Source organism: Equus caballus, chromosome 12 (assembly GCF_041296265.1).
Source record: "Equus caballus isolate H_3958 breed thoroughbred chromosome 12, TB-T2T, whole genome shotgun sequence".
NCBI lineage: Eukaryota > Metazoa > Chordata > Mammalia > Perissodactyla > Equidae > Equus > Equus caballus.
Window position 1 is genome coordinate 26,241,179 of NC_091695.1, and position 12,785 is coordinate 26,253,963.

General features: G+C 47.5%; 3 protein-coding genes across 7 annotated transcripts in view; 2 read left to right on the plus strand and 1 right to left on the minus strand.

Annotated features, from left to right (window-relative positions):
• The first annotated feature begins 328 nt into the window (after positions 1 to 328).
• SELENOH (selenoprotein H) lies at positions 329 to 2,428 on the plus strand. The gene is given in 4 exon segments (NM_001168387.1): positions 329 to 638; positions 726 to 871; positions 1,010 to 1,140; positions 2,250 to 2,428. Coding segments are annotated over 3 exon segments (366 nt in total). The 5' UTR covers positions 329 to 519; the 3' UTR covers positions 1,111 to 1,140; positions 2,250 to 2,428.
• On the minus strand, positions 2,391 to 9,958 carry BTBD18 (BTB domain containing 18). The gene is made up of 4 exons (XM_003362622.5): positions 9,217 to 9,958; positions 8,985 to 9,059; positions 7,919 to 8,086; positions 2,391 to 5,252 (listed from the first exon to the last, which is right to left on the minus strand). The coding sequence occupies exons 3-4, from the start codon at positions 8,040 to 8,042 to the stop codon at positions 3,181 to 3,183; spliced, it is 2,196 nt and encodes a 731-aa protein (XP_003362670.2). The 5' UTR covers positions 8,043 to 8,086; positions 8,985 to 9,059; positions 9,217 to 9,958; the 3' UTR covers positions 2,391 to 3,180.
• Positions 9,783 to 12,785, plus strand: part of CTNND1 (catenin delta 1) — a 51,532-nt gene continuing 48,529 nt past the window's right edge. For 2 of the 5 annotated variants that reach the window (XM_070228699.1, XM_070228711.1), the window contains exons 1-2: positions 9,783 to 9,898; positions 10,418 to 10,566. The gene's annotated coding sequence lies outside the window, so the exon portion shown is untranslated. The other 3 variants (XM_070228712.1, XM_070228713.1, XM_070228707.1) reach the window with 3 other exon arrangements.

Genomic DNA, 12,785 nt, shown 5'->3' on the forward strand with positions numbered 1-12,785 from the left:
TTTCACCACTGCGCGCTGTTGGTTCCCAGCACTGGGGAGAGTTGGGAAAGGCTGGTTTCCCTAATCCTAGAGTTAGGTTGTGGACTTGGTTTGGGATTGGTCTGCAGGTCCCAGGGAGGAGGTTTTGGGGAGGGGCGGGGCCGTAGCGCACACGGTTAGCTGGACGCGCGGTTACAGAAAAGCCATTGTGAAGCCAAGCCTGTAATCAGAGCTACGTAGTCCCCGCCCCTGCTGGGTCCGCCCCTCGTGCCCCCGCGCTATGGTTTGGTCCGGTGCTCCGTACCTCCCCCCACTTGCGTGCCGCGTAGCTGTGCCCGGAGGTCCAGCCTCTAGACCACGTGTGCGCCCAGCGCCACGCTTTCTGCCGCGCGGAGAGGTTTTGTTCCGCCAGCGGAGTTTCTGGCCTGCGGTTTGGCTCTCGGCGCGGCTCTGTCCGCTGCTCCGTGCCCGCTCAGTGGCCGCGTCTCCACCCTGTTCCCGCCCTTGGTCGGCTCGGTTCCCCGTCGGGCTCCAGGCGCCATGGCTTCCCGCGGGAGGAAGCGGAAGGCCGAGGCGGCGGTCGCAGTGGCCGAGAAGCGAGAGAAGCTGACCAGCGGCGGCAAGGGAGTGGAGGAGGTGACGGTCGTTATCGAGCATTGGTAAGGGACCGGGAGAGTCATGGGGAGGGGAGTGAGGGCGTCGCAGACCAAGGGCCGCAGTCTCTGACCTTCCCCATCTGTCCCTAGCACGAGCTGACGCGTCTACGGGCGCAACGCCGCGGCCCTGAGCCAGGCGCTGCGCCTGGAGGCCCCCGAGCTTCCAGTGAAGGTGAACCCTGCCAAGCCCAGAAGGGGCAGCTTCGAGGTGACGCTGCTGCGCCCGGACGGCAGCAGTGAGTAGGGGCCCGGGCCTGGGGGAGGGGCGCGGGTGCTAGGCGAGGAAGCGCGGGTTTCAAACCGCGCGCACGTGATGATGTCGGAGAGATGTGGTGGGTTCCAAAGTAACTTCGCTTTACTCGGTCTTCTCCCAGGTGCGGAGCTCTGGACTGGGATTAAGAAGGGGCCCCCGCGCAAACTCAAGTTCCCTGAGCCTCAAGAGGTGGTGGAAGAGCTGAAGAAGTACCTTTCGTAGGGAGGTTTGGGCAGAAGTCCTCACGCGGAGGTTTGAAATGGGGGCGGGGGAGTGGATTAATCGTGTTTGGTTGTTTGCGTAGCAGCCCTCACTGTTACCCCTCATTTCACGCAGGAGCTACGTTTTCATAACTCTTTTCTTGCTCTCAGGATTTCCTCTATTGGGAATACTTCCTTCCCTTTTTCCTGGTAGGAAAAACTGAAACCTTCAAAAGAAAAAAATCACTGTTTCCTATCTAGTGTGCCTTTTACTAATTCCATGTTTCATTTCATGGTCTTGGAGCTAAGTCGTGGGGTACTGACGGCAATGTAAATGATTCTTTATAGAAATACAATTTGTGGTCTCTGCAGATGCAGTTACTGCCTTGGGGGTATGGACCAGTTTTTGTTAGAAAATTCATTTTCCACGTCCTTGATGGCACATGTTTTGATTCTTTGAACTGGTTGTGGATCCCACCGCTACCCTCATTTATGAGTTAAACAAAATCATTGACAAGTGTCTATTTGTATGAGTCATGACTTTCCCATTTTACTAGCAAAATTTTTTTTTAAATGGTTTATTTTATTTATTTTTTTTGAGGAAGATTAGCCCTGAGCTAACTGCTGCCAGTCCTCTTTTTGATGAGGAAGACTGGCCCTGAGCTAACATCCATGCCCATCTTCCTGCACGTTATATGTGGGACGCCTACCACAGCGTGGCTTGTCAAGTGGTGCCATGTCTGCACCCGGGATCCGAACCGGCGGACCCCGGGCTGCCGAGAGGCAGAATGTGTGCACTTAACCGCTGCGCCACCAGGCCAGCCCCATACTAGCAAAGTCTTTGTGTAACTTGACATATGCTTACCCCTGCCCTCGAGTTTTTTGTTTCTAGTATGTTCTGTTAATGGTCCCGTATGGTAACACTACATTTCAGTACCTCACTCCTGGTCACGAGGATCTGGCTGTGGTCTTTATCCCCAGTGCTTCATACAGTGCTTTGGCATACTGTCAGGGGCTTGTTATATTGAGATGTGGGGGGAGGATGCAATTCTTGTGCTCTCTTAGAGGTTTGTGGGTTCAAGGGTGGAGGCACATCTTCCTGGGGCTTTTGTGATTGCCTGGATTCCTTTTCTAACCTTTTTCCCGCTCTTATTTTCACAGCCTTCGGTCCCTGGTGTTGTTGGAGCATTTATGACGGTACATGGCCAAACATCAGTCATGTGCCTGAAGCTGTGGTTTCTTCCCCTCCAGAAATGATGGTTTGGTTGTGAGGCAACCCTGTAGTAAAGCACTGAGAAGTTCTTGGATTTGGTTTGTTTAATAAAAGTTGAAATAAAGTATTTGAGTAATAAAGTCAAACTTAATCTTAGATCTTAAGGGATGGACAAAGCCAGCCTTATGGGATTGGTCCCACTTGTATTTTTCATAGCCTAAGGTTACCAATTAACCTGGAGCTCCTAGGGTCTCTGGTAAAGCATGTGAAATATCTGTAAAAACTATGGGGAAAAGGTAATTTATTTTTTTTTTTAAACAATTGTATCTTTTTCAACTCACTTCTTGGAAGTGATGATGGAAGTACATCTTCCTGGCCCCTGCAGAGGTTTTCGCTAGACTTCCCATACTGGCAATGAATAAGGCACACACATTAGGTACTGGACAATGTCCTGTCACTCCCACCCACTTAATGTTCCAAGCCGGCACTGCTTCACACCTGGAATATTTTCTCTGACACGAAATTCCCATCACAGAGGGTGTTCTTCCTCAACCTTTCCTATATTAGCAGTGACTATAGGTGCCTCATAATCTGGGAAACCTGGCCTCGGCTGTTACCTATGACCCACTAGAGTTAGGGACCACTTGTTTGTCACTAATTGGAAAATAGATTACAGAGAAATAAGATGGTTTTCTACCTGTGGTACTGCTGCCCAGCTCTGAAAGCCTGGGGAGGGGAGGAAGGGACGTACAGAGAGCCATGGGTACTCCTGCCTCTTGTGCTAAGAGGACAGGGCATATGCTAGCCTCTGTCGATACACCTTTTGCTGGTCAACAGTTCCTACCCTCCCATTGCCCCTGACCTGCCCTCCCCACTCCACTACGTTAGTATGTCTACCTCTGTTTCTGACTCTGAGGAAGGGTCGGGCCATACGGAGGGAAAACTGGTGGGCACCAGCCTCCCCTCTGATGTCCAGTCCACCACATCAATCTCTTCCTCTTCAGAGCTAGCAGGAAGTGGGCTCAACAACTCAGAGTTGCCAGACACCACCTTGCCTGCCTCTGGAGAAGGGCACAATACCTCATCCATAGTTAGGGACACTTCCAGCGGAGTCTTCACCCAGTTTGAACATGGAGGCGAGAGGTCCTCATAGGACCTTTGGGGAGGGTCACAGGAGTCAATGTGGACAAGCTTGTCTTTCTGACCATCCGGTGGCTGGGAGCTGGTGATTTCCAGCTCTGGAGTCCAAGAGCCTCCCACTGAAAGCACCTCCTCTTCACTCATCTCAGAGGGCATGACTAGGGGGCTAAGGGGTTCAACTGGTGCTTTGTTCTCAGAGGGCATGACAAGGGGGCTAAAGGGCTCAACTGGCTCTTTGCTCTCACCAACAGGTTCCTTTTCCAGTCCTGTGAGCTCCCTGGGCCAGAGTTCCATGTCTGGCAAACACCATTCTTCCCTTTCAATCCAGTTTTTTCCTGTTTCCGTCAGGTGATAACTAGGGGTCCTGCAGCCCTCAGCTTCAGGACTCTCCAGAGACCCTATAGGTGGCTCAATATCTGAGCCACAGAGCATGAAGTCAAGGATCTCCTCCAGCTCACTGGTGGCAGCAGCACTTGTGATTCGGTACTCCTCAGCTTCACAGGGTTGCCCAAGCAGGGCTGTGTCAAATGCATAGGGCTCTCTGCAGTCAATATCCAACCCAGTTTCCTTCCCTACCAGCTCTGAACTGGACCCAAACTTGGACTTCACCACCTGGTGGTCCGGGGAGCGGCTAGCCGAGAGCAGAATGTCTTGTAGCCTAGAGCAAAGGGGGGAGTCCTGACACAGACCTATTCTAGCAGATGACATTTCCTGCTCCTTAATGGAGGATGGCTGAGTCTCTGGAGGGGACTCTTCCAAGTCTCCAGGTTCTGAGGTCTGAGGGCTAACTTGAGAGTTTTTGAGGGGAGGCTCTTGCACCACTTCCCAACATGTCCCGTTGACAATCTTTCGAAGTTTCACTCTCCCAACCTGCCCCTCCTCTGCAGAGTCTGAATGAGGTGCCCTGACTTCAGGGCTCCGCTTCTTGCTCCCACCTGTCTTTCCGAGACTAGAGGGGTTTGGGGTGTTCTGTAGAGGACTACCTCTCCCTGGTTTCTGCTTGTCCTCTGGCACTTCTTTATTTATACTCTTCTGCCGCCAAAGACGCCGGCCAGGGGCTGTGGGCACTGAGCTGGGTCCACTTGAAATGCTGGAAGGCTTAGATGTACAGACATCAGGAGACAGTTTTGAGCGACTCAGCCTGATCTTTCTGGGCAATAGTCGCTCATCCACAGAGGGGTACAAGCTGGGTGGGGAAAGCGCTGTAGGACCAAGGGCAGGGTCACTCTTGTTCTCTTTAGGTCCCTGACTGTGGCTTGATGGTGAAGAGCTTTTTTCTTGTGGATTTGGGCAGGCTCTGGCCTTCCTTTTGAGCAGAAGAGTGCCAGACAAGTTCTCTGCATTCTGTCGGTTGCTCTTCTCCAGGGGCCCCTCCTCCTTCCCTGAGGACTTCAATCTCACAGCCCCAAGAGGACCGGGAGTTTGGGTAACAGGCAGTGGAGTTCGAGGGCGGCGGCTGGATGCCACCACCCTGGCAGAGATTGGTGCGGCACTTGGAGGTTGTAAGCACTCCCGGTTCAGTCTTCGGCCCTGAGGAGCCTTGACCAACTTCCCACCCTCTAACTGAAGGGATTCTAGCTCAGATACACGGAGCTGACGGGCAGCAGAAAGCACATCCTGGGCTTCTTCTCGGGAAACTTCCATCTCTGAGGTATACAGGAAGTCCACCAGCTTCCTGAGTGTCCTGATCTTCAGGCCCCCCAGCTCCAGCACCACCTTCCGGCCCTGGGCTGGCCTCTCTCGCTCCAGGCGCTCTGTGAAGAATGGGCTGCAGGCTGACAGGATGCAGCAGTGGGCTGGGACTGCCTCACCTGGAGGGAGACACAAACACTTTGTTATCTCATGCAGACTAGCATGTTCATGGGCTAAGCAGAGAGATTACTAGCCAAATGTGCTGGCCCTTCTCTCAATTTCCCTCCACGGAAGTTCAAGTAGAGAAATTTGTTCCTTCTACCTGCCTGGAATCTTCTGCCATTACGTACCTAACTCATTTTTTATCCTGGAAAATCAAGTTTAGACATTACTTCTTTCAGAAAGCCTTCCCCCATCCCACCCCAAGTCTAGAAATTAGGCGTTCCTGGGCACAGAGAGATACTCCATAGCTATCATAGCACTTAGCTATCTATAATGTCACTGTCTATCTCCTTCACTAAACTGAAGCTCTGTGAGCAGAGACCCTGTCTGTCTTTCTCACTGAGGTATACTCGCTGCTTGACACAAAGGAGGGAGGCTGAATAAATTTTTTTGACTCACATGAGAGTTTAAAAAATTTTATAGAAGCTTCTTATGGTCTAATAGAGAATGAGCTCTGGATGTGGACAATCAGGGTTCAATTCTCTCCTGACCTTTAGGCACTGCCTGCTAGGCAGTGGTCTGTCCTATGCCACCTTTTTCTCACTTTATGCCACTATGCCCCTTCTCACTTCCTGGGCAATCTAGGTCTCTCTCCTGGCTTCAATTACCAAAGACTTGCTGATGACTCCCAGATCCTACCTCTGCCCAGATCTCTTTCCTGACATTAAATATGCCAAAGCCTGTATGTCTATATGGATGTCCCACAAGTACCTCCAACGCAACCTTTCTAGAAAAAGTACCCATCATTCCCCACCCGCAAAAACTTCCCCTATTTCTTACTTCAAAATAAGGTACCACATTCACCTAGCTGCCCAAGCCTGAAAACTGGAAGTCATCTTTGATTCTTCCTTCTCCCTTACCCTCTGTACCTAATCAAACATTAATTTTAAAAAAGCTAATACTTCTTGAGTCCTTATTATGTACCAGGTGCTGTTCTAAGGGTTTTACCAGTATTAATTAATCTTCACTGCAACCCTGTGAAGTAGCTGTTATTACAGATAAGTAAACTATAGCATAATTAAGTAACATGCCCACAGTTATGTGGTAAACAGCAGGGACAAGATTTTAACCCAGGGAGTCTGGCTGCAGTCTGTGCTCTTAACTGCAGCAAGTTTTGTAAATTTTCCTTAATAGCTTATAAACCATATATTTCTCTCTGTTCTCAAAGCCTTTGTTCAGGCCACCGTTCCCTCTTTCCTGGATTCCAAAACAGCCTCTTATTTGGGCTCAATAACAATCCAATCACTCTTCTCATGTATCCCAAGTGCTGTTTGTAAAGCAGGTATCTGATCATGACCTTCCTCTTAAAACCTTTAAATACCTTAAATTGCTGCTAATTTCTCTAGCCATATCTCCGGTCAACACACTTCTTGTAGTCTGTGCTCTAGCCGTAATGAACCACTCACAAATCCCTGGCCACATCTCTAAATCTCTGTACATGCTGTTCTCTCTGTTTGTGAAAATCTTTCCACACTTTCTCCTACTTCTGTTTGTCCTTCAGATCTCAGCTAAGGCGTTTTTTCCTCCAAGAAATCTCCCTAACCCTGTCCCTCAACCTCCTCAGGTCTATGAAAGATGCTCCTCTCTCAGCCTATACTTACCCCAATATGTTATTTATTATACTTCATAGTTACTTGAATGCACTGGTTATTTGCATGTCTCCTCCTTACATGATTTCCTTATAGGGAGGGACTTTATCTTCATAGATACTGAATGCCCATGCTAGTACAGTGTACAAGCAACTGATACTTTTTTATTTTGAATAAAGGAATGAATCCCAACTCAGAATTTACTAAGAGAACCAACAGGCAAGTCACTTAACTCTCCAGGCTTCAATTCATTCATCTGTAGAACTGGTACCATATAACATTACTTATCTCCCAAGGCTGTTATGAGACTCAAATGAGACACTATACTATACTGTTTTACTCTGCAAACTGTAGAGTGCTACACAACGTTGGTTGTCAAAATCTTTTTTATAAATGAAGAAACTGAGCTCCAGAGAGATGAAATCATTTGTCCACTTGTCATGCAGCCCCCAAGTAACAAAGCTAGGACTTAAATCAGGTCCTCTGACTCCTAGTCTTGGGCCTTTTACATTATACCAGGCTCTACCTCATGATGATTTAACATTTTAAGTGTAAAGAGAAGGGGTGGAAATAAGCTATATATTTTTAAGTCTAACAACAAAAAACAAAAACCATCAATTTGAAGACAAGAAAAAAATTAAGCAACAGCTTGGGAAAAAAATGGGAAAACATGTAAAAGTATCATCTGAAATTTATATTGTGCTTAGTACATTAAAAGCACTCTTCAAAGTGCTTTACATATGTTAACTCAATCTTCACAACCACCCCAATACCATACTATTATCCATGTTTTATAGAACTTCTACGCTTACAAAACTTCACAATTAGTTTCATTTTTTTAAGAGAAAAAGAGCATAGTCTCATTTTCACTCTTGAAAACAGTAAGTGTCCTAGAACCAAACAGCTCTTTACCAAATAGCTTACAGCACTCAAAGGCGATGATAACACATTTCCTGGGTCTGTCCTCTACCCCCAATCCTAAACTCGTTTTATCTTATTCTATGGTGTTTTCAACTAGTCCCCACGTCTCTTACCTTCTGCCTGCAGAAGGACATCACAGAACACACCACTCTGTTGCTGGTGATGAAGCTGCAAAAAAGCTAACCGGAGGAACCGGGGATTCCTGTACAGGATTTTGGGACTGGCGGGAGAGCACATACTGGTCCCTTAACAAACCTTCTATGTTTTCTCAGATCAGATTCCTGTGGATGAGATAATACATTTCAGAAGCATGGTGATACCTAATTGGTTTTTTGCCTTTGAAATAAATTTTAAAAGTGAGAGATAATAGCATGAGTTGAGAAACCGTAAGCCCAGAAATTATGCCAAGGATATCTCAAGAAAGAATATCATAGTGATTACATGTGGGAGCTCAGAGAGAAACCTACATTTGAATCTCAGCTATATTTATTAGTATAGCTGTATAATCTCAGGCAGATGACCTAACTTTTCCGAGTCTCACTTTTCCCATCTATGAAAAGGGAATAATAACAGCACTTACCTAGCAGGGCTGTTTTAAAGATTAAATGAGTCAGTGCAGGTAAAATTGCTTAGCACTGTGAGTGCCTGGCACATAATAAATATCCCTCCCAATATGGTAGCTGTTATTATTATCCTTAAACCTTCCTCACTCAACATCTCAACTGTTGAGACTCAACTCCCACAGTGCTGACTACTCATATTCTTCCTGAGCACCACACTTCCAAGTTCCATGGGTATAATCCTCGATTTAATACTTTTAAGGAGTGAGCATAAAATGATCCCCAGAAAGTCGTACACATCTTTTCTCTTAGCTCACTATCACACTAACCAGCAGAGGGTGCACCGTAAAGAAAAGAAGCTGCTGGACTGGGTGGGAAGGTCTCTCACAGAAATAAGGTCCTTGCCACCCTTGGTTCAGATACTCTTGACCAAAGCAAGCCTGATTTGGCCTGGAAATTGGCAAAGAATTTAGCTTTCAGGTTTGTCACTCTGGTTAATTGCCTGGCTAACCATGCAGCAAGGATCATTAAGCATTCTACCCCTCCCCAAAGAACCTGGATATTCGGACTTCAGGCTTACTACATTTACGGCTTTTTGCACCGAAACCCCCAGACTCACTGCACAGCTGACGTTCCTTTCCTGCATGCACTTTTCTGTCAGGTGGCACTGAGAATGCAAATAGTTCACGCCAAACTATCAAGGGAAAAAAAAGAGCAGAAAGGAAAATTAAGAAAGGGAAGGCTCACTGCTAATCCCTGGCTGTGGGTGGAGGATGGCAGCTGTTGCAAGGGCCCAAACTTAGGGCCTGGGGAAGCTTCCCAATCCCCCCAGCCTTGCCCCTAGATCCAACCTGCAATAGTCCTGCAGTAGGAGCTGCTCCTGCCGTCCTCTCTGTGTGTGGGTCCTCTGTCCAGCCCGCCTTGCTTCCTCCCAATGTCCGGCCTCTCACGGGGACGATTAGCAAAGAAAGCAGCACAGGTGGGTCAACGGCCTGAGGGTTCCTCGCCCGTTCAGAACCAAGGGGAGCGGGGTTGGCGGAGAAAGCAAGGCTTCAGGGAAGGCCCTGCAAAGTTGGGTGCCCCGCACGCTCCAGACGCCCCGGCCCAACTCCTTTGAAGAGAGACCTCTCAGCGCGAAGGTTTCTGGGAATGGAGCGTGCGGATCCCGGAGGCCCGAATTCAGGGCTCACCCTCACCGCCACCTCTGGCCGCACGGGCTTTGCAGCCACCCCCTGGCGCCCTGGCACCGCCGCGGGCCCCGGTGCCCTTATGCACTGGCAGCTGGTGACACTGAGGGGCGGAGACCACGCGGCCCGCGCCACACACCTCGCGCCGCCGTCCTCGCGCTCGGCGTCGCGGGGCCCGACGTCCTTCCCCCTCCCCCACCCTCGGGCCGACGACTGCCGGAATACGTCATCCCCATTGGCCGAAGGCTCCTCGGAGAGCCAATGACAGGAGGAGGAGCGCTTTGGGCGGGAGGCTAAGTCTCGAGGGACTTGAGGGTTGAGGGAAGAGAGTCGGCTGCCGCGAGAGGTAGGGGAAGGGCCAGCTTGGGAGGAATTCTTAGGGAAGCCGGGCTTCTCGTTCGGCGCTCCATGAAAAGTCGCCGAAAAGAGGGGCCGGACGCTGCCAGAGGGCAGGCTCCCAGGCCATTGAAGGACACTTCCGGCCTCCCTTTGAAGACGTTGCAAATGGCCTCACTGCAGGTTTAAGGCAGGAAAAAGCCTCTGGATGGCTCTGCTCACACCTTGACCCCACATCTCTAATCTGGGTGTCTCCCAACGCAGCGGTGTTCTGGAACAAGGTCATTGGCTAGTTTCTGAATTCACGTTTTTCACAGATACCACTTCAGCCCCAAATCTCGGAGAACTGGTGGCCAAGGGAGTTGCAGAACTTCCGGTCTGGAGTGGTCTCTGATGTCCTTCCAGAGCTGATTGATTTAGCGCACTTCCTGAGTGGAAACAGCTGGTGTCAGGGATGATATTAAAAATTGCATGATCTCAAGATTAAACATTTGGGGAGAATGCTAACCCATGTTATAAATCTGGACAGCGGTTCTTTCCCTTGTGTGCATTAGGACCCGGTCCTGGCTTTGGTCAGATGTCCCCCTGATGTCCAGCTCTGAACGACAAAGCCGTTGATGACAAAATGTGGTGAATTAAAATGGAGCAGCCCCTCTGAGACCAACTGGAGGCAGAAAGGTAAGATGCCTGAGAGAAAGGGAACCTGCAAAGGGACAAAACTAGAGGGGTGAGTAGTATAGTACGCTCAAATATGTCCTATTGATATCTAATACTTTTGCAAAAAGGGTTTGAGGTGGTTGGCTGAAATATTGGGTGGCGGGGGGGAATTTCCAAGTCAGGTAATATTTTCCCTACTTTGAGGTCTCTGCTCTTAAAATGGAAAAAGAAGCAAGGAACCGAAGACATTTTGGGCTGCAGTTGTCCTATTTTGAAGAGGAAGCAATTCGTGAAAGGACATAAAATTTAGCAGACGGAGGACAGATTTTAGACGTTGTCAGCAGCGCACGTGCACACACACAAAAGCAAGCAAGCAATCAAAAAAAAAAGACAGAAGGCAGAACCATGCTTGTTTATGACATCTGTTACTGTGGAATCAAGACTTGATTAGGCAGATGGAGCACCAGCCCAGGTGACTCTGTGGAGTTGTAAGGAAAATAGAAATATTATATCCCCTCGTGAATATATTGTTATCAGGATTATATTAATTTTTGAGAAGTGGAGAGGACTCCTTTTTTTTTTTTAATGCAAGACCATGTTAGTTAAATCTTGTGTTAGTAGAATTTCTAAAGGGAATGATAAATGGTCATCCTACTCACGGCTTCAAAAATGACAACCATGGGATGGTAACATATAGCCACCAGAGGGTAGAAACGAGTAAAATTATTTTGTTGTCCTTTGTTTGCATAGCCAGTGTTTTTGTAGTTGAGTTTTGTTCGTTTCTTCTCTTTGGTATTTATAGTCAGTCTGTTTTACAAGTAGCTTCATTACAGCACAGCAGTCTGCTCTATATAATTTACATATTGCTTTTTAAAATACAATTTTATTTCTAAGCTCTTCCTTAATTTTTCACCATTTTATGGTGTCTTGTTTTTCTTTGTGTGTAAGTGGTGATGGTTGTGGGTGGGTAAGTTAAAGTTTGAGAGTTGTAAAACTGAGCACAGAATGTAATATTCCATGCATTCAAAAGAAAACAAGAAAAGAAAGAAAAAAGAAAAAAAAAACCAACTTAAAAAACAACCCTGGATCCCTAAACATCAACTCTGTCCATTGACTTCTCCCCATTGTTATTGCTACCAGTGTCGTCCGCTCCATATTACTGCAGCTTGACCTTCAAACTAATTTCCTTGCTTTCACTCTTGCATCCTCTTTAATCCGTTTGTCACATAAGCAGCCAGATCTTTTCCAAATGTGAGTTAGATCATGTCATTCTGCTGTTTAAAACCCCCATAGGCTTTCCTCTACCTAAGAATAAAATCGAAACTTCCTCTAACCTACAAACCCTTCATATTCTGATTCCTGCCTGTCCCTTCCTTCTTGTTACCAATAGCTCTGCTGGATCCAGTATGTTTCAGCCCCACACTTTAGGGCTTTGGCATTAATAGTTATCATTGCTCATATCTTGTCATGGTTGACTGCTTCTTACTATTCACATTTCAACTTAAACGTCACCTCTCCTGAGGTTTGTCCCTGACATCCAATCTAGAACAAGCAACAAGTCATTCTCATCAGTCTGTTGTAAATCTCTGCATAGTGCTCCATCTGACATCTTATTTCTAATCTTCTCTCTACCCCTGCTAGAATGTAAGCTTTTTGAGAACAGGATACTTGTCTATCCCATTATCCTTGACATCTAGAAGAGTACCTAGTTCACAGTAGGTGCTCAAAATAACCCAAGTGGAGCTAGTCTTTTTATTTTCTATTAACTGAGTGTAAACCGTTTTTCCTTTAGTGACTATTAATGCTGTGATGCTTTATTTGGAGATAGCTGTTTCAGATAAATTTCAACAACTTTTTCACTACTGAGTTATCTTTTTTGATTTGTATATCATTTTATTTTGGAGGAAGATTAGCCCTGAGGTAACACCCACTGCCAATCCTCTTTTTTTTTTTTTTTTGCTGAGGAAGACTGGCCCTGAGCTAACATCGGTGCCCACCTTCCTCTACTTTATATGTGGGACACCTGCCACAGTATAGCTTGATAAGTGCTGCGTAGGTTCATGCCCAGGATCCGAACAGGCGAACCCCAGGCCACTGAAGCAGAGTGTGAGAACTTAACCACTACACCACCAGCCAGCCCCTATAATTTTATTTTGAATGTTATCTACAAATTCATTAATGTTAAATGACTTGTTCAGGATTACATAACTAGTAAGCCAAGAGACTTCATTCACTCATTC